This window comes from Hippopotamus amphibius, chromosome 5 (assembly GCF_030028045.1).
Source record: "Hippopotamus amphibius kiboko isolate mHipAmp2 chromosome 5, mHipAmp2.hap2, whole genome shotgun sequence".
NCBI classification, from domain to species: Eukaryota; Metazoa; Chordata; class Mammalia; order Artiodactyla; family Hippopotamidae; genus Hippopotamus; species Hippopotamus amphibius.
Genome location: NC_080190.1, coordinates 135,910,418 through 135,929,995, shown reverse-complemented (window position 1 = coordinate 135,929,995; position 19,578 = coordinate 135,910,418). Strand labels below are relative to the sequence as shown.

Genomic DNA, 19,578 nt, shown 5'->3' with positions numbered 1-19,578 from the left:
AGGCCACTCGACTGAGTCTACACCGAGACATCTTACCCTTCAGCACCTGGGATGGCCTTGCCAGGATTCGAACCTGGATCATCTGTATGGTCAGACAGAGGCTTCCAAAGAGCACAAGACCAGCTGCGGGTGCAGATCCCTTCCTCACAATTAGAATTCTGAAAAGCCAGGCATTTTCAGAGAACCCAGTTTGCAGAGACAGGATTTATGAGATACTACAAATAGAGAACTCGGGGAAAAATGAACATAAGGAGCAGGCTACATGTTTACAGCTAAAAGACACTTCCTCACATACCATCTCCTTTGATCACAATCACCTTGAAAGGCAGGCAGGTAAAGATCGCCCTAATTCTTCCACAAATAAAATTACTGCAGTGGCGTCAGAGACAGAACTCTTCTAATGGGACTGACTGCTCAAAACAGTAAGGAAAACCAGGGTTGTCTCAAGAACGTTACCTTGGCATTTTTCTGGATTGGGCAAAACTTTAGACCTCTTTTGAGGCAAATTTATTCGTGGATCACCAACTGTCAGTCCCAGAATAGTACCTGCTGGAATTTCTGCTGGCGATGTTATTCCTTTAGGAAAGAACAAAGCAAAACAAAAAGCAAACAGAAAGTTATTCACAAATACATACATATTTCCTTTTATTTTCAAATTTTTCTAATGAAACTTTCATCTTGGGCTGATTATGGAAAGACACGTATTCCCTTTTTTTTCCCCAATGATACTTTCAGAGAATAAATGAATGTTCATAAAGAGTAAGGCTTCTTACAAAAGACATGAACATGTATGTTCCTAAAAAGTAAAGTTTCTTACAAAAAACATGAACATGTATGTTCCTATCAATAACTACAGGAGCTTTACACACAAGTGCAATCATGTGAAGGTGAGTGAGATTTTAGTTTAGCAGCTGGTAAGTGCATTTCTCTATAGTAACAGAATGCCAACTATATAGGATACTAACACCTCGCTTGTGCTTTCTTGCTGTATTTTAACAAACAGTTACAAGTTAAAAAGCACCACTACATTTAGGTAGCTCAACTGTAAGATGCTCTTTTAGCTCATTTCCCCCTCATCCCTTCTTCCCCAGTACAACCCAGGACCCTCCATCATACCTCCCAACAATTCAAAAATGGCTTCTTGTCTGTGATGAAGGGAAACGCTATCAGGATTCCTGCAGGTTTCAGTCCACCAACGATGAGGTGTCTTCTCTGGGTCCTCTCCCTCCTGGAAAACAACAACTCCCACTCACCAGACAAATAACAGACCAGATTTGATCATTTCGGTTAACATGGCTGTGCTGTTGATCCCCATCCCTTTTCCCCTGTTTGTGGGAATGAATGTTTTATAAGGGGAACCAGGGAAATTGTCACATCAGACTGACGATTCTTCTCATTACAGACAAGGACTACACTTCCCTCAAGATTTCACAAACTTCAAACAATATCTGTGGTTTTCTGAGAGACCACCTAACTCACGTACTGCACACCTGTGGCCCCCGGAGCACAGTGCCAACGAGAGAGGCCTTGCTCCTTGCTCTCCTCCGTACTACCAACTTCATCACCGCAGACGGAAGCGACACAGTTTTCCTCATCGAAGGAAAACCAAACCAGTACCTTTAGAAGAAATCTTCAGCAAAAGGATATATTACTACCACAGTAGTTCTAGAAATTTCAAGAAAGTTACACAAGTATTTTAGTTGCCTTTTTTCTGAACAGAACTAGGAATTGAGAAAGGTTTCAAACAGCACTTCAAACACCACATGCATGCCCAGGGAGAGAACCTACAGCCACGATTCATAACAAAGTTTGCTAAAGTAGGATGTGCCCCTACAGAGTCTAACCTGTAATAAACGCGCCCTTCACCTCACAAACATTCAGGTGACATAGCTTAGTGGTTCAAAGAACACCAAACTCCCTAGGTTCACATCCTCCCTCTGCAACTTAGGAGCTAGCATGGAGTGCCTGCTCTGAGCCAGGCATTGTGCTAAGCCTGGTGCACAGAGTAAAGAATGGGACTGCCCTGTCCTTGCCACGATGAAGCTCAGACTCTAACGAGACATGAACATCGAACAAATACGCAAACAAATCTAGACATGTAAATTGAGGAAATGTGCAAGATGCGATGAAAACAATAGGAGGGATACAATTTAACTTAGGGGATCAGGAAAGGATTCTAGAAGAAAATGATATAGATGTTGAAACTTAAAGAACAAGGAAGGCTTAGCCAAGAAGAGTGGTAAAGGCAGGACATGCAGACAGGCTCTAAGGGAGGTGAGATCTGACATATTCTAGAACCTGGAAGAAGGCCAGCTTGGCTGAAGTGCCGACAGCGAGAAGAGATGAGGCCAGCCACGCATGAAGGCATAAGATTACCAGTCAAATTAAAGGCTTTGGATCTTATCTCCAATACAATGGGAAGCTATCCAAAAGCTTTTAATCAGGATGTAGCACAATTTGAATAAATTGTTAAAATATCACTTTGCCTCCTGCGGGGAGAACAGAATGAAAAGCGAGAACAATGAAGGAAAGTTAAGAAGCTGCTTCAGGATCCAAGCAAGAGATGACAGTCATTAAGACTAGGATGGAAACAGTGGAGAAAGAGAGAGAGAGAGAGAGCACGTCGCCTTTGTTTTTAAAGTATCTGCCTTCTAACAGCTCAAACTCTGTTCAGATCTATCACCATATTCACCGTGCCCAATCTTCAAGAGGCACAGGCACTGAGAGGTTAATCACACAAACAGGAAAACAAACGGAATCTGAACCCAAAGTGTCTGATTCCTAATCTCGTCTCTTCTCTCCAGACCTGCACTGTCAACATGGCAGCCACTAGCAACAGAGAACAATTTAAATTTAATTGTTATTTCATTAAAATTAAATAAAGGTACCCATTCACTTCCTCAGTCACTCTAGCTACTCAGTAGCTACATATGGCTGGTGCCTCCCGTATTGGACGGCACAAAGAAACATCATCCTCGCAGAAAGTTCTATTGGACAGAGGCACACTTGACACACTGCTATCAACCTGTTAGAAATCACCCTTAAAACTAGCCCCAGAAAATATGCATTACACAAGTACAAACAAAAAACTAGCATATACTTTCCGAGATTTTAGGGGCTCCCTGTTATCTACCTAGGGAGCAGAAGTTAAGACCCTTCTAAAAGACTGAGAAGCTGCAGGAGCAGTCCATATTTAAATAAGAACAAGTCAGTTTACTTATTATATTCACTTAGATATGCTCTTCTTGGAGAAGTGAAAGATAAAAGTCTTTGATAATAAGCATAAGTAGAGAAATATAAACATTTATAAGCTATGGCCCAAAATGTTACCAAATTATGTTAGATTTCACAAATTTGCTATGGAGGTTTCTAGAATAAAACACTACAATTACTCTTACAGTGTGGACAGAAGCAGCTTTGAGTGCCTCAGTCAGGATGGAGTGGGAAAGTGGGCCAATCAGCCGGAATCTGTTCATCTCCATCGTCAAATCACTGAAAGAAAGAAAAGATAGAAATTCCATCATATATAACGTCTGTTTCACTGGCAAAAACACAGCATACCTTCACTGAAAACGGTTAGTAGGTTTAGAGCAAATTCAACCCAGACCTGATTACAATGCCTGTCGTTAGAGAGATCCAAGAATACGGTTGAAGTGGATCTCTAGTTCCATCGCCGATGACTTTTTTAATTGGTTTCACATTTTCCCCATCATCTTTCCGTTTTCTTTTCTTGCCAATTTTCTCTTTGGAAAGGTCAGTTTGGCTTTTTTCTTGGGATGGTGTCAGAATGGGATCAGGGATGCAAGCAGTTGACTTGGTGGGTTCCATACACTGGCACACCGCTTTTATTTCCTCTAAGATATCCTAAGGATAGTTTAAACATTTTACTTTTAAACTCTGGAATTTAAATACATTACAAATTTAAGTTGGTTTAGTTTACGTTATTTTTTTCTACCTTTGAAAATTTACATTTTTATCCTTCACAAACTAAATGTATCATCATCAAAAAGCTTTCTTGATTCCTCTGCACTTAGAACCAAAAAAAATTCCTAAATGTCAAAGATTAATGAAAACAACACGACTACTCTGATCAATTTTTTTCTAAACCACTTTAAAGAGGAATTTGGAGAAAATTTACAGTCTACTGTAAAAAAGCAGTGAGTATGCTAAAAAAGGGAAGCTAAGCTAAATGCAGTATTAAAAAATGTATGTGGGGACTTCCCTGGTGGTGCAGTGGTTAAGAATCCGCCTGCCAATGTAGGGAACACAGGTTCGAGCCCTGGTCTGGGAAGATCCCACCTGGGAGCAACTAAGCCCATGTGCCACAACTACTGAGCCCATGTGCCACAACTACTGAAGCCTAGAGCCCATGCTCTGCAACAAGAGAAGCCACGGCAGTGAGAAGCCTGCGCACCGCAACTAAGAGTAGCCCCGTTTGCCGCAACTAGAGAAAGCCCGTGTGCGGCAATGAAGATCCAGTGCAGCCAAAAATACATAAATAAATAAATAAATTTTAATTATATACAGATACATAGATATATAGATATAGATGGAATCCAGAAAAATGGTACAGATCAGTTGGTTTGCAATGCTGGGGTGGGATGAACTGGGAGACTGAGATTGCCATATATACATTAATATGCATAAAATAGATGACTAATAAGAAAAAATATCAAATTATACACTTTAAAGATATGCAGTTTATTGTATGTCAATTATATCTCAACAAAACTCTTTTCAAAAGGAAAAAAAAAATCATCAGAATTACTCAAAACAGATTCTCATCACCAAACAGGCTCTCTCACAAGCACCTGAATACCAATGAATCAACTCAGGCTGATGGAAGCATTGGTCCCAATGCACCAGTTCAAGCCCTTTGCAATAATAAGATTGGTTTTCATCTCTACTTCTACTTAGGGCTTAGTAGAAGTCAGGTCAAGATTTGCTTCACTTAATATTTACGTAACTATCCTCCCTATATTCAAATATCAAGCTAGCAATCACACTTTTATACTATTCAAATCTCTAGAGCACCGTTTTCCAACAGTCATCAAGAATACAGTAACAGAGCGATGAGGAAACAATGTCAAGGATCATACCTGTTTAAGAGTTGGATGAAGCCAGATCCACAACTGTCTGCTCTCAGAAGTGTCCCCAGGGGTCCTCTCAGCCTTCCAAATAAATGTCACAGGACCCAGCATTTCTCTAGGATATTTATTTGCCCGGTAAAGCATGAGACTACCTTGGTGCTTTCCAGACAAACAGTGAACTGCTGCAAAAGTCAGTCCTGACAAACAAAAACAAAATTCCAAGATTTCAAGTGCTGAGACTGCAGTATTAGTTCCTGATAGCCATACTGTTATTTACTGTCTATCTCCATAAGGGGTGAGGTGTTGGCTTTAATCACTGCTTAGATCAAAGCCTGGCACACAAGAAGTTCTCAATAAATATCTGAGTAAATGATTTAATGAGTTGTGAGTTTCTTCCTGTCTAAATTCACTTCACCAGAATAATGGTTCTCTGACTGTACACTCAACAATGTTAGAAATGGTTTAAAAGCCACCCCTTTCCTTATAGGAACATACTCATTGGTAACAAGAATTGTCTCAGTAAAGTATGTTTAAATTCCAAAATGCTTACAGCAGACACCTGTTCATGAAATGAATAAATATATAAAGACTAAAATAGGACTCAGCTTTGAAATAAGTTTACCTGTGTCTATGCTACACATTTGAGAAAGTGCCTTCAGTATTTCTTCCTCTTTGCCCTTCAACTCCAAACAACAGTAGTAGGATAAATCCTGCAAAAAGAGGGAAATACATGAAATACTTGAATTTCCAATTAAAACATAAGTGGCAGGGTTCTACTTTTTAGAAAGAAAATGTTTTTATCCCATATTCACAGACAAGTTCCAAGTAGCATGTAAAAACTACTGCCTCTAAGTAAAGGATTATCCCTCCCCAAAATCTACCTAAAGTAAAAAATCAGAGTTAGAATAAGCAAGACAGTAATAAATTCAGCAAAATTATGTTAAGTTTGCTCACTTTGGTTAGCTAACTCAGGACCTCAGGATTACTCAACACCGAGCCTAACGACACACATGGCAATTCATCCCATATTTCTCCCCTGCTCAGTCTTGACCATGATATTCAACTCTGACAAAGCAACGTACAAGGAAAATTGAGAGCAATCAGAATAAGGCCATACCAATTTAAATAAGATGAAGAAAGCTCAGACTGAGCTAACAAAATCAATTATGTATGTTAAAAGAACTATAATAACGGTTAACAGCTACTGAAAGGTTACTGAGTGCCAGGCGCTGGGCTAACTCCTTACATGGACTGTCATTTCATCTTCCCCACACCTGATGAACCAGGTACTATCGTTATCTTATTTGACAGACGAGGACACGGAACAGAGCCATAGCATCCGTAAGTGGAGAAGCGAGCATTCGTGTCAGGCTCACTGGCCCCCGAACCAAGCCCTCTGCCATAGCTCCTTTAAGCAATTTCGGTACACACAGCAACTGAAACTAAAATGCAAATCACAGCTAAGGCTCTGACAAGCTCACATTAATCGGTGCTATCACTCACACACAGAAATCTCCCCAGCAACAGTGATCCACTCTCAGCTGTCAGTGGCAGAGGAAGCCCACCGGAGTGTGTACAACTGGATGACAGCAGAAAATAATGGTTAAGAGTGTGAAACTCTGGAGCCAGACTACATGGACTCAAATCCCAACTTCCAACACTCATTAGTTGCACGACCGAGGGTAAAATGCCCCACTTCTCTGTACCTCAGTTTCATTTGTAAAACGGAAATAATAGTAAAAACTTACCCCACACTTGTTGTAAGGATTGAGTAAACATATGTAAAGTGCTAAAACAGACATAAATTAAGTACTCAAAAATATTTTATTACTAGCTATTACTACTTACCCCACACTTGTTGTAAGGATTGAGTAAACATATGTAAAGTGCTAAAACAGACATAAATTAAGTACTCAAAAATATTTTATTACTAGCTATTACTTAGGGCTGATGTAAAGAAAATACCTGATAACCTCAGCAAAAATTCTGTCCAAAATGAGAGGTAACTATAGAAGTCTGCCTTGAAATTTGAGATGACAGAGTGCAGTGGAAAAAGCACAGGCCAGGGGAATCAGCTCCCAAGTGCTACCTGCGTAGGCCACTAAAAAACTGTGTGGCCCTAGGCAAGTCACTTTATCTCTGCATCCCAGTCCCTCAATGTAAAATGAAGCATTTGACTATAATCCATGATTTCTGAGCCTTTTGTTTGCTGCTGAGTCTTTTGTTTGCTGCTGAGTTTTCAAATCAAAGGTTCTTATATTTATTGATATATTAAACTCATTAGGATGGCGATTATCAAAAAAAACCCAGAAAATAACAAGTGCTGGTGAGGGTGTGGAGAAACTAGAGCCCTGTGTGCTGCTGATGAGAATGTAAAACAGTGTAGCCTCTATGGAAAACAATATGATGGTTCCTCAAAAAATTAAATATAAGGATCTCCCTGGTGGCACAGTGGTTAAGAATCTGCCTGCCAAAACAGGGGACATGGGTTTGATCCCTGGGCCAGGAGGATCCCACATACCGAGGAGTAACTAAGCCTATAGGCCACAACTACAGAGCCCACACACTGTAACTACTGAAGCCCACAAACCTAGAGCCCATGCTCCACAACAAGAGAAGCCACTGAACTTAGGAGCCCTTGTACCACAACGAAGAGGAGCACGCACTCGCCACAACTAGAGAAAAGCCTGCACACAGCAACAAAGACCCAAACGCAACCAAATAATAATAACAATAATAATAATAAAATTTTTTTAAAAATTAAACATAGAACTACCACATGATCCAGCAAATTCCACTCCTGGGTATATATCCAAAAAAAGCAGCACTATTCACAATAGCCAAAAGGTAGGAGCCGCCCAAGTGTGAATTGACAGGTGAATGAATAAACAAAATGTGGTATTATATACATACAATGAAGTATCATTCAGCCTTAAAAATGAGGGAAATTCTGACACATGATACAACGTGGACAAATCTTGAAGACATCATGCTAAATGAAATAAGCCAGTCTCAAAAAGACACATATTGTATGACTCTGCTTATCTGAGGTACCTAGAGTGGTCAAATTCAAAAAGATGAAAAGTAGAATGGTGGTTGACAGGGACTAGGGAGAGAGAGGAATGGGGAGTAGGTGTTTAATGGATGCAGAATTTCAGTCTGAGCAGATTGAACATGTTCTGGAGATGGATGGTGATGACAGTTACACAACAAAGTGAATACACTTAATACCTAAGTAATAAATACGATAGAGCTGTATACTTAAACAGTTAAAATGGCAAATTTGATGTTATGTCTATTTTACTACAAATTTTTTTAACATTCTTGTATCGATTATTCTGCTATATTGCTCTCAAGAGATGTCAGAGGATGCTAATACCAATGGCTTTCTAAAGTTGGCCAAGGGGCTTCCTAGGTGGCGCAGTGGTTAAGAATCTGTCTGCCAGTGCAGGGCACATGGGTTTGATCCCTGCTCCAGGAAGATCCCACATGCCACGGAGCAACTAAGCCCGTGCGCCGTAACTACTGAGCCTGTGCTTTAGAGCCCGTGAGCCACAACTACTGAGCTCATGTGCTGCAACTACTGAAGCCCATGCGCCTAGAGCCCTGCTCTGCAACAAGAGACGCCACAGCAATGAGGAGCCCTCACACCACAACAAAGAGTAGCCCCCACTCACCACAGCTAAATGAAAGCACAGCAAAAAAGACCCAACACAGCCAATAAAATAAATTAATTAATTAATTAAAAAAATAAATTAAAAAATAAAGTCAGCCATGGCCATGCTACCACTGAAAGACAGGGCCTCTACAAAGATGCAAAGAACAAATTTCTAAACATGTACTGGGAGAAAGCAATTGAATTAGTAACTGATGTGGAGGTGGGGTGGGAGGAGAAGACAGGAGAGCCAGATAAATCCTATTACGCAGCTCTAAAACCAACCGTCCTCTCAAGGAGTTTAAAGCAAACTTCCCAGCATAGCTGGTTCTCATGTACCTGTGATGGCGAATGGCTGCTGAATGGAACCCGAGCGTGACCAACTAGACCCTGCAGGCTCTGGTTCCTACTTATTCTCCAGAACTAATCTCGCCCTGATGGTAGCCCTGCTCTCACTCTCTTCATCTCTGTCTCAATGATTTTATTTCAATCCTTCCCTCCTATCTGGCTGCCTTCTGCCTCTCCCCACTCAGCCATTTTCTTATCCCTCAGAGCTCAGCTCCCGCATCACTTCCATGCGGAAGCGCTCCTGTTCCTGTCATGAATGCTCACGGTACTGTACAGTCTTCCCTTACAATTGTATATCTGGCTGATTATTTGGTTAGAGTCAGTCTCCCCCAAAAACTTTAGGCTGCTTCATCTCCAGCGTCTAGCAAAACACCTCTTGCCCAGTAATTATTCTTAAAATGAATAATCTCAGATAGGGCTTTGGCATACCATGAACTAGTCTAAAGGTCTACATCAGAAAGGTCTAGACAAAAATAAAGGGGAACGCAACTGGAAAAGCATACCTGAAGGAGGCAGCGGCTGGTCATGGCTCGATAGCAGGCTCGGTGGCTCTTGACTGTGGGCCTCTCCCCGAGGCAGTAGCCCCACCTCTTCACCATGTGGAACCGCTTCGCGTGCCAGATGTGAGTTTCTAGCCACTTGTTCTTCTTCTGTCTCCGGTTAAATTCTAGCACCCGGTTTATGTGACATCGTCGAGCTTTATGACACTTATTTTTTGAGTGTTCTTTTTTCTGATGAACGGCTTTCTCTGCCTGTAGTTTCAAGAAGACAGGCAGGTCCTAGTTTGTAACCATCTCAAAACAAAGTTGAATGTTAGGAATTTAAACAGCTCATTTTAGGTGAAGTGGAGCACCTTACAGACTCCATTAGTTTGCTTAATTTTTTCACTTGGTGATTTCTCCAGTGAAAATAGAGGAGGCAACAGAAAGAGTGAAGATTTTAGAAAAAGGCAAACCTAGGAAGGCAGCACAGTTCTATCACTTACTAACTGGGCAAGCTTCGGGGACTGGGAAGATTTATTTATAAAATGTTTGACACAGTAACTCAAACTTATTTGTGGCTATTAAATCAAATGCTAGCTTTTCGTTGGGTTTTCTTTTTTATTGTTTTTTAACCACTAAGAATATAACTAAACCCAAAACTTAGGACCAAAAATTTAAAAGTGAGGAAAACTATACATTTCATATCACTTAGGTACTGACAGACAAATGCTAAATGCTACCACTAGGAAACAGACCTCACATTAAATCTAGAAAGTACAAAATTCCTGTTCAGTTTTCGCTCTTCCTCTCTTCCATAGCTAAGCTAAACTTCCAGGGGAAAAACTTCTCCATCCATTTGTGGGCCCCTTAAGAATAGGACTTGACCTTAATGGACTCTAAGGCTACCCCCAGCATAATACCAGCACACAGAAGGCACTCGATAAAGAAATTTTGAATCAGTTAGTAAAGACATAGCGTGCTTAGACAATCAGAGAATGTCCAAGCCAAGAATTCTGGTAAAGCCAAAAACAATTGGACTTGAACAAAAATTAAATCCAAGTTCAAGTTTTCAACTTTAAAACAAGACAAAAGGCAAATACTAGGCATTGATGCTGCCTTTTTTAACCTTCCAATTCTAAACTGCTCCCCTAAAGTGCAGAGCTAAAGTTACTTATTCGGTAAGAAGGTCAGAATTTTATTTTAAATCTGGCAGGGGAACATCAACTGTTAACATCATTAAGAGAGAGAGGTTCCAAATGCTATATTTAAAAGTAGCTGTAATATCCAGCAGCCTGCTAATTTGGGGGGAGGAGAAGGGGTGGAGGTGGGGAAGATTATGATTAAACCAAAAAATATGCAAAATGAGCAGGCTGGTTTTCACTTTTCATTTTAATAAATTCTATTAGGTTAATACTTCTCAATTTCCTTTAAGAACCACTAACCTAAACACTTACATTACAGGATACTTATACCTCTTTCTGGGCAATCTCCCGTAACCGTCGAGGAAGGCGTTTGACATTGTGACTCATGGCTCTCCGTCTCATGTGCCGGGGCAGAGTCTGGAAAACCAGTGAATTGGACGATTTCTGGGTCACTGCTTTCAACATGGCACTGATTTCAGCAGCTCGAGCTTGAGCAAAAGTAGAAGCTGTCAAAGAAAATAGCACTATCATTAAAAATTAGTCTTGGGATTTCCCTGGTGGCTCAGTGGTTAAGAATCTGCCTGCCATGGCAGGGGACATGGGTTCGAGCCCTGGGCTGGGAAGATTCCATGTGCTGTGGAGCATCTAAGCCCATGCGCCACAACTACTGAGCCTGTGCTCTAGAGCCCTCGAGCCACAACTATTGAGCCCACATACCACAACTACTGAAACCCGTGTACCTAGAGCCCGTGCTCTGCAACAAGAGAAGCCACTGCAATAAGAATCCTGCATACCACAACGAAGAGGAGTCCCGGCTCACCACAACTAGAGAAAGCCCGTGTGCAGCAACGAAGACCCAATGCAGCCAATAAATAAATAAGTAAATAAATAAATAAATAAAAACCTAGTCTTGAATCAAGACTTTTCCTGGTAGGTTTCAGAAGGAAAACAGATTTGAAGTACATGAGCTTACAATTCACCCACTACCCTAACCCCCTAAAAGATTAACACCAATAGTAGTTATTTCTGTGTTATATGATTGTAAAACTATTCTTCAACTTTCATATTTTTCAAGTTTTCTACAAGGATTCAGTTTTACTTTTCTAATCAGAATAAAGCTAAAAAATAAGTTTAAAAAGCGTTTTTCTAAAACACAGGGCTACATGCAATAAAATCACAACCACTCTTAAGTGTAAGAATCCCACAGGAAAACAAAGAAACAACAAAATTTTAAATGGTTTTGACCCCAAGGGTTTTCTTCCTTAATATTTTCTGCTTTTTAACAAATATGTGACTGTAACTATTTTTAGTTTTCTTTATTTAAAAACAGACTATTTTTTCTGAATAATAAACAGAGTACTGGAGAAATTTAAGTGAATTCCTCCAAGAAGGCATAAGGAAACACCAGAAGGCACACCTAAGGTGTGTACAAGGAATACAGGGTTATTACCAGGTAGTGGGCGGGGGGGGGGGGGGATGGGCATCAGGAAATGAGACTGGAAAGGGCCTAAAGACAGGTACTTACAGACCTTGGTTGCCCTCAGAGTGGGTTAAATTGGGTTTTATCTTTGGAGATGCAGTGCTGAGGAGTGTGGACGGCATTTTACATTTTTTAAAAAGGAGGGAGGGGGTGGCAAAGGAGACTTTAAGACAAAAAAGGAACAGTTCACACATCAGGACCGCTAAGAAGACAGTAAGAGAGAGGAGGGAAACTGAAGGAGGGAGAGCTAGCAGGTACAGGGAGGCCCTGGCCTGAGTCCAGACTGGAAGTGAGATATGCCCACGTGGATGCAGGGGAGAGAGGGACAGCAGACACTAGAAATCTGGCTGCAGGAGAAACAGAGCTCACAGTACAACCATACTTCACTTCTGTACAAATACCTACCAGTTATATACTTGGGAATCTCCTGAGAAGTGCCCTCGGGACCTGCTTTCCATCCTCCCTTTTTTTTAAATGTTACTCTGGAGGAAGATTGCTCCTTTGCATCAGACTCAGCCGGTGAATGGTGGGTCGTTTTGGTTTGCCGCTGTCGTGAAGTTCCAGAATGAGGCTCTAGTATATTTTCAAAAGGAAGGCAAAAAGAAATATGTCACTTTTATCAGAGATAAGGATTAGAGTGTTGGGTGAAAACACTGATCAGGTTTTTAATCCTGCAACCACCCTGTAAGGTGGCTATGACTGTCCTCCCCTTAAAGAGGAGGGATCTCAGGCAGGGAGGTGAGTTGACTTGCCCAAGGTCACACAGCTAGGAGGCAGCATGCTAGCTAATCATGTCAGTGTGACACATGAAAGAACCTCGGATATAATAGATACAAGGGAAACTTTCTCCATATAAATAGTGCAATGTGGATTTTACACCTAAGCTCCCTTAAATACAATAATCCACATGATTTTGCATATTCCGTCTTTCATCACAATTCTCTGGCACACTCAAGTTGAGAACCACCATGCTAAGAAGGAAATAAAAGCAGAGTCTCTATACAAATGTCTGGGCATTCAAACCATTCTGACTGTAAGACAACATCAAGTCCCTCTCTGTGAATATAGGGAAAGATCAGTAGAGAATTTCACAGTATTCCTGCTTATTTCCATTGTAGTGATAATTATTAAGCCCCCATAATCATGAAACATGTTGCAAAGTCTGTCATTGTGAGGTTTAAATGAGATAATATGTGCTTCTCACTTGGCATGGTGGGCATCAGTGTTGGATCTGAACCTATTTTCTATTTTCCATTGCTGCCTGATGAACAGCTATCCCCTTCAGATCACTTTACAAGGTTCTAAAATCAGCACACAAGTTAAATGCAGACATGATAAATGCATTGTACTTCTTTTAAGAAACATAGAAGTGTAACTTAATAACTGTCAAGGTACAGATAAAATATATCAGCTCTAAAATACACAGTCAATTCTCATTATTCCTAGCAGTTACGTTCTAAAAAGTTCCAGCAAACACTGAATTAGTGAACATTGAACCACTGCTCCTAGAGAAAACACGTATTTATCTATGCATGTGTGTATGTATATATACATCTCACAGAGATTATGATCTTAAATCATAAAAACAGCTCACCCTAGTAGATTCTATTTCCTTTCTTTTACAAAGAAAAAATGAAGTTCAGAAGTGTTAAGCAACCTGTCTGAAGCCACCCTGCAAATGGAATTCAAACTCAGGTGACAGCTGGAGCTTCTTGCACCACGCTGCCCTGCCCCACCAAGGTGTCCTTCCTCTGGGCATCTCCGTAAGAATAAGAAACAGGAAGGCAACTGGGAACCTCCACTGGGAATGTCCACGTCAGGCAACTCAAATTTTTTCCCACTCTCTGCATGTCCACGAATGACCGTCAAAGTGCCATTAGTGTTAATTTGGGGGGTTATGAATTTAGCAACTAGGTAAATTTGTAAATACAAAGCTTGCAAATAATAAGGGTCAACTGTATCTATTTTTAATTCAGCTTCTTTATCATTTAGATTATGACTATCAAAAGAAACTGACAAAAGCAATCTGATCCAAATGGAAGTGTGTGTAGAGAGCACCACCTGTATCTTACCTTTTTGAGACTGGAAAGGTTTTCCACCTCCATTATGGTGCTTTACGCCACTATCAGCCACAAACCCAGAGGATAAAGTTACATTGGTGGGCTGGTTTCTCATTTTTTTAGCATGTTTCCTTTCTTTTGCATTAGACATTTCTGGAAAGAAAGTAATAAATTTAGTACAGGGAGAAGGAACTTCCTTTCAAAAATGAAAATAAATGTAATGAATAAATGTTCATGCAACTCAAAATTTGATTCAATATAATCAGTCTCCATTTGTTATAGGTAGATTAATGGTATCAAAATGTTATCATGATATTGATGTACAGCAGGGACTTATAACCAGAGGGAATGGTATTAACACCCATACCAAAACCTGATTGAACAGAAAAATATAATTCTGTTTTGCACTGTCAATTAAGTCACACACCAGTGTTAACACTGCATAAAGTCTGTTGGAAGAATGAAAAATGAAGTATGAGATAAGATCCCTATGCCATGGTAAAAAAATTAAATTAGCTAAAGCAGTTCATCAAAATTCTTAGGTGAAACAAGAGCCACATGAATCAATCAAATATGGGACACTATTCAGATACGATAACCTCACCAAAAACTGAACATAAATTATTCATCTTTTCATTTCTACTAATAAGATGAGGCTAGCTGTACCTTTAATTTAGAACAGCAAAAAGATTTCAATTTGAAGTAAGAAGGATAAAGGACAAAAACCTAGCAGAGCCTGATTATATGGTAGTTCTCAACTCTCAAACTCGACGCCCCCTTTCTTTTACTGAATAGTTCGAAATACCTGCTTTCTATTTTTAAATGAAACTCATTAATTACATAACCTACTAGACACATAACTTTTATCAAAACGTGTCCTACAATATGTGCCCTCACTGTGATGTAAAGGAGAACTAAAAGTAATTGTAATAAAATAATGTCTATTTTCTGTATGTAAATATTTCACCGTAACCAGATGACATTATGAAATAGAGATATTTTTAACCCGGGGGGATAATCACTACCGCCAACACAGGCATGGGCACAATCTGTAGAGCTGGAGAAGGGTCCTGAAGCCCCCATGCAACAATCATGAACTCTTTCCTTGCTGGCTGTAGGGAGGCTGGACAGAGGGAAGGGTCCGGCAGGAAGAAGGAGACTCTAGGAAGCTGGGAAGCTCAGAGTAGCAGAACCAATCTATTCTCCAAGCATTTAAATGTTTAATAATAGTCTTTACTCATACCTATACATAGAATTATATGTCTGCAACAGCTACAAAGGCAAAGTAATATCAGTGTGTTATACTAGTATCTCTAAGAGAACGTAGTAATGCCACTGATGACATAATTGCCCAAACTGGTAAACACTCTGTGGTAAAGTACAAAAATTTTTTTAACAATACAATCTCAGACTTCCCAGGTGGCACCGTGGTTAAGAATCCACATACCAATGCAGGGGACACGGGTTAGATCCCTGCCCCAGGAAGATAACCACATGTCATGGAACAACTAAGCCCATGCACCACAACTATTGAGCCCATGTGCCACAACTACTGAAGCCCAAGAGCCTAGAGCCCGTGCTCCGCAACAAGAGAAGTCACCAAAATGAGGAGCCTGTACACCATAATGAAGAGTAGCCTCTGCTCACTGCAACTGGAGAAAGGCCATGTGCAGGAATGAAGACCCAACACGACGAATAAATAAATAAATTTTTTTAAAAAATTAAAAAAAAATACAATCTTGCCTTATTTATTGTATTCCTGGAAATTTCAGTGTATATTAAATCCATGCAGCCACTGCAGCAGGGCTAACATCCCTGGGCCCTGTCCAGTAAATAGCAGCAGTGTTACCCCAATCGTTATGCCAACCAAAAACACCTGCACAAACTTTCAAATGCCACATCAGGATTTGCATCACGCCCAGTGAGTGCCACTAATTAACTACCTCCCATTCCTTTCCAATGAAAGACTTCATACAAAATTAAGAGTAACCTATGTGGCAAGTGTTTAAGAGCTTCACTTTGGAGTTAGAAAGACCTGGATTCAAATATCTTCCTTAACACTTTTTAGTTGTATAATCTTAGGAAAATTACTTTCCCTCATTGAGCTTCGGTCTCCCCTTCTATAAATGAGAATAATTACCAGGTTGCTGTGAGTCTTAAATGAGGTAATATACATAACACAAAGTGTGGGGCTTTGCATAAACTAAGGGCTCAGTTTATGGTAGCTCTTATTCTTAAATAATAAGTGAAATAACAGAGATTTATGTCATTTCACTTTCTGACTCCACTCTGCTTTGACCTAAATGAAAGACAACTAGATCAACACCCCAAAACATTTTTCAAACTAAAAAATATGTAGGAAGTAAATGGAGTTCTGCAGAACTCGTTGGCTAGTCAAGGACATGATTCAGATCAGTTTGTATTAACAACCATTCAAAATTATCTTACAAAACAATTTAGTCCACCTGCTTGAATCAGAACTTGCGCAGCAAAACAGAGCACTACCTGGGAACCCTGGCTGGGACACCAGGATTAGGGTAACCTTCAGAAGTCATATCTCTGAGCTTAGGTTCTAAGGTAAAAAATTAGCAGACTGAACTAGCAATGATCCTCAAACAGTTCTGACTGCAGACGGGAATGAATATAAAATATATCCTTATGGAGTCTGAGGATTTAGCTTAAAATAGCTTCCAGAAGGAATCTTAACTCTTAACATTCATGTGAATTTTACATCTATTCCTAATAGTCAGTTTGTGTTTGTTTTCATATCCATTTAGTCAAAACTTTAATGAGCACTAAATATGTGTCGGGCTTTATAAAAGTGTTTTCTCCCAAATCTTCAAATAAATTGGACATGTCATGTTTTTTCATACAGCACATTATCCCCTGGCTGATCAGACACACCCCCGGTAGAGTGGACTTTGGTTTGAAAACCTGGGAATTAAACAGGTGCTCTCTGATTTCTTTCAAGCTAAAAAACCTGGTGACTCGGACGATATAAAATCTGCCTTACAAATACAGGTATGTTGTTTCACAGGAAATATTTTACTCAAGTTTAATTATTTGCAATGCTCCAAGAGAGGGCCTTAAAGAATCTTGTGAACTGTTCTGTAAGTTAAAAACACCTCCTAATTATCCAGTTTAATCACATTTAACAAGCTTTTGGGTACCTATTATGTGCATAATAGCCTTGAGCTGTGTGTATACCAAAGCAGCACATGGGTGCAGCCTCTTTCCTTAACGAATCAGTCATCTCAGGCAGCCAACACTCACTGAGAGCTTTATGTGTCAGGCACTACTCCCCATGCCTTACCTATCTATTCTCACAACTCCACGAGGGAAGTACGAGCACTATCCCCACTTCATAAATGAGGAAACTGAAGCACAGGGAGGTAATACTAACACTGTGATTGTACTGGGATTCAAACCAGGCAGTCTGGCTCTATTCAGTATTTTTAAAACAAAAAACAACCACAGAATAAGGCCACATATAATAAAAGACTAAATTTTGCAGTATAGCACAATAGGAAACCGGATAAGGGAAAGAAAAAGTGAATCTACAGGAAAAGTCAATGAGAAAATAGGATTCTACTAGTTGGAACTTAAGAAAGTATTCAGGAATCTGCTTTGTGAACTCAGGAGTGAGGACTGGATGACTACACTAGAGTGGAAAGAGACAGTAGGAGAGGATAAAACTGAGTAGGCAAGGGGAGGCCAAAACTCTAAACCAATGATAAAGCCAGAATTTGGAAAGCCAAAACCTTAACAGTATGTAGAACAAAATGAGGGAGAATAAAGATGATTTTCTCATATTACATGTCAGAAGCAGGGTAGGACAGGGATTTTGCCAGTCTTTTTCACTGCCGCATCTCCAGGACCTAGCAGAATGCCTCGCACAAAGAAGGGGTTCCATATATATATTTGTTGAATGTACACGTGCACACACAAATGAAGGAGTGAAACGTGCCTGTGATGCATATTTAGTAAAAAATATTTAGACGAGTGCCACCGCTTCTGATACAGTATGACCGAATATCTGCCAAGAGAACAGCTCTGGGGCCATTTGCTGGACCAAGATCAATTCTCTCCTACTTGAAATCACATCCCAGTCACTAGGTTTCTGCTAAGATGGAAAGGGAATATGTAGACACCTTGTAAATCTCGAGCAGCTCTCCCAGAGAAGGCAGCACAGGAGGGGGGAGGTGAACAATCCCCAGGTCTCAGCGTCGTCCCCTGAATGACCCATCTTATTCATTTAGGATATACAAACCCATTCCCAGGACAGCCTCTGCCCGGCAGGGCAATGCAGAGAAATGACAGACACAGTGGCTCGATCACAGGGGCTGTAGTGTAAGTAGATAAAGTAGGGGGGGTCCCCGGAGAAAGAGAACCAGGCATGGACTTCTTGGCATAAGAGAAGCCATTTTTGGCCAAGCCATTTGGGGATCTAAATCTGGTCACAATGCTTGCCTTTGAACAGGTTTCAGTAATACCGACCTTAAGGGAACCAAAGAACAAACACCTGTTATCAGGCAAGAGAAACAGCAATAGTAAATATCAGTTGTAAACTCCCATTTCTATTTCCATGACAAAGATAGGCCCGAAGCACTTTCTTAAGCTGTCTGGCAGAATCTGAAGCCCCTCAGGCGCTCAATCACCAGATCACCTGGAACCTAAGGGATGACGATGCTGACCTTTCTTATGACACTGGTTGGACTCTGCTGACCTTCGTCACAATTCTATGTTCAATTCTTCTTTGGCGTCATGAATATGCATGTATCCTTAGCTTAAAACGTCCCCAATTTTTCTGTTGGGAAGACACTGCTTTGGGATGTTCTTACTTGCAGCAAGTAATAAATCCTTCCGTCTCCTGATCTTTGGCTTGCTAGGGGATTTTGTTTGGGGTTTTTTGTTTGTTTGTTTTGCTTGACACCCACCCAGTGAACCCAGTTCTCAGGAAACAGGAGATGCCAAGCGGGAAGAGGGGCCCCTGCGCAGGCAACAACGGAAGAAGAGTAAGTCAGCTGGGTGTGAGGGAGAGAAGCGGAGGGGAGCCCGGCCAGTACTGGGGCGCTACACACACTCCCCCATACTCGCGAAAACTGGCAGACGCCAACCCCTCACGACCTACCTGCCAGACGCTCGGTGGCGGGAAGCCAGGGCCCCCCGGGTCAGGATGACAAGGTTCTGCCACAGTCACCGACGCGACGTGCGCGGCAAGCGAGCTGGAGGGCGCAGGCGCCAGTGTGACTGCTGCCTCCACGTGGCCCAGAGTCGCACAGAGACTACAACTCCCAAAATGCCCAGCGAACACCGCCCCA

The 19,578-nt window shown here is 40.9% G+C and overlaps 1 protein-coding gene across 2 annotated transcripts in view; it reads right to left on the bottom strand.

Annotated features, from left to right (window-relative positions):
- POP1 (POP1 homolog, ribonuclease P/MRP subunit) overlaps nt 1-19,521 on the bottom strand; it is a 36,804-nt gene extending 17,283 nt beyond the window's left edge. Inside the window, exons 1-11 of one of the 2 annotated variants that reach the window (XM_057737351.1) lie at nt 19,389-19,521; nt 14,270-14,410; nt 12,603-12,770; nt 11,048-11,223; nt 9,597-9,845; nt 5,713-5,800; nt 5,100-5,287; nt 3,608-3,864; nt 3,399-3,492; nt 1,117-1,228; nt 457-576 (exon numbers count right to left, since the gene is read on the bottom strand). In XM_057737351.1, the coding sequence (XP_057593334.1) occupies nt 457-576; nt 1,117-1,228; nt 3,399-3,492; nt 3,608-3,864; nt 5,100-5,287; nt 5,713-5,800; nt 9,597-9,845; nt 11,048-11,223; nt 12,603-12,770; nt 14,270-14,408 (1,591 nt within the window). In that variant the 5' untranslated portion in view covers nt 14,409-14,410; nt 19,389-19,521. The remainder of the gene's footprint in view (nt 1-456; nt 577-1,116; nt 1,229-3,398; nt 3,493-3,607; nt 3,865-5,099; nt 5,288-5,712; nt 5,801-9,596; nt 9,846-11,047; nt 11,224-12,602; nt 12,771-14,269; nt 14,411-19,388) is intronic. The other variant, XM_057737352.1, reaches the window with a different exon arrangement.
- Between the last annotated feature and the right edge of the window lie 57 nt (nt 19,522-19,578).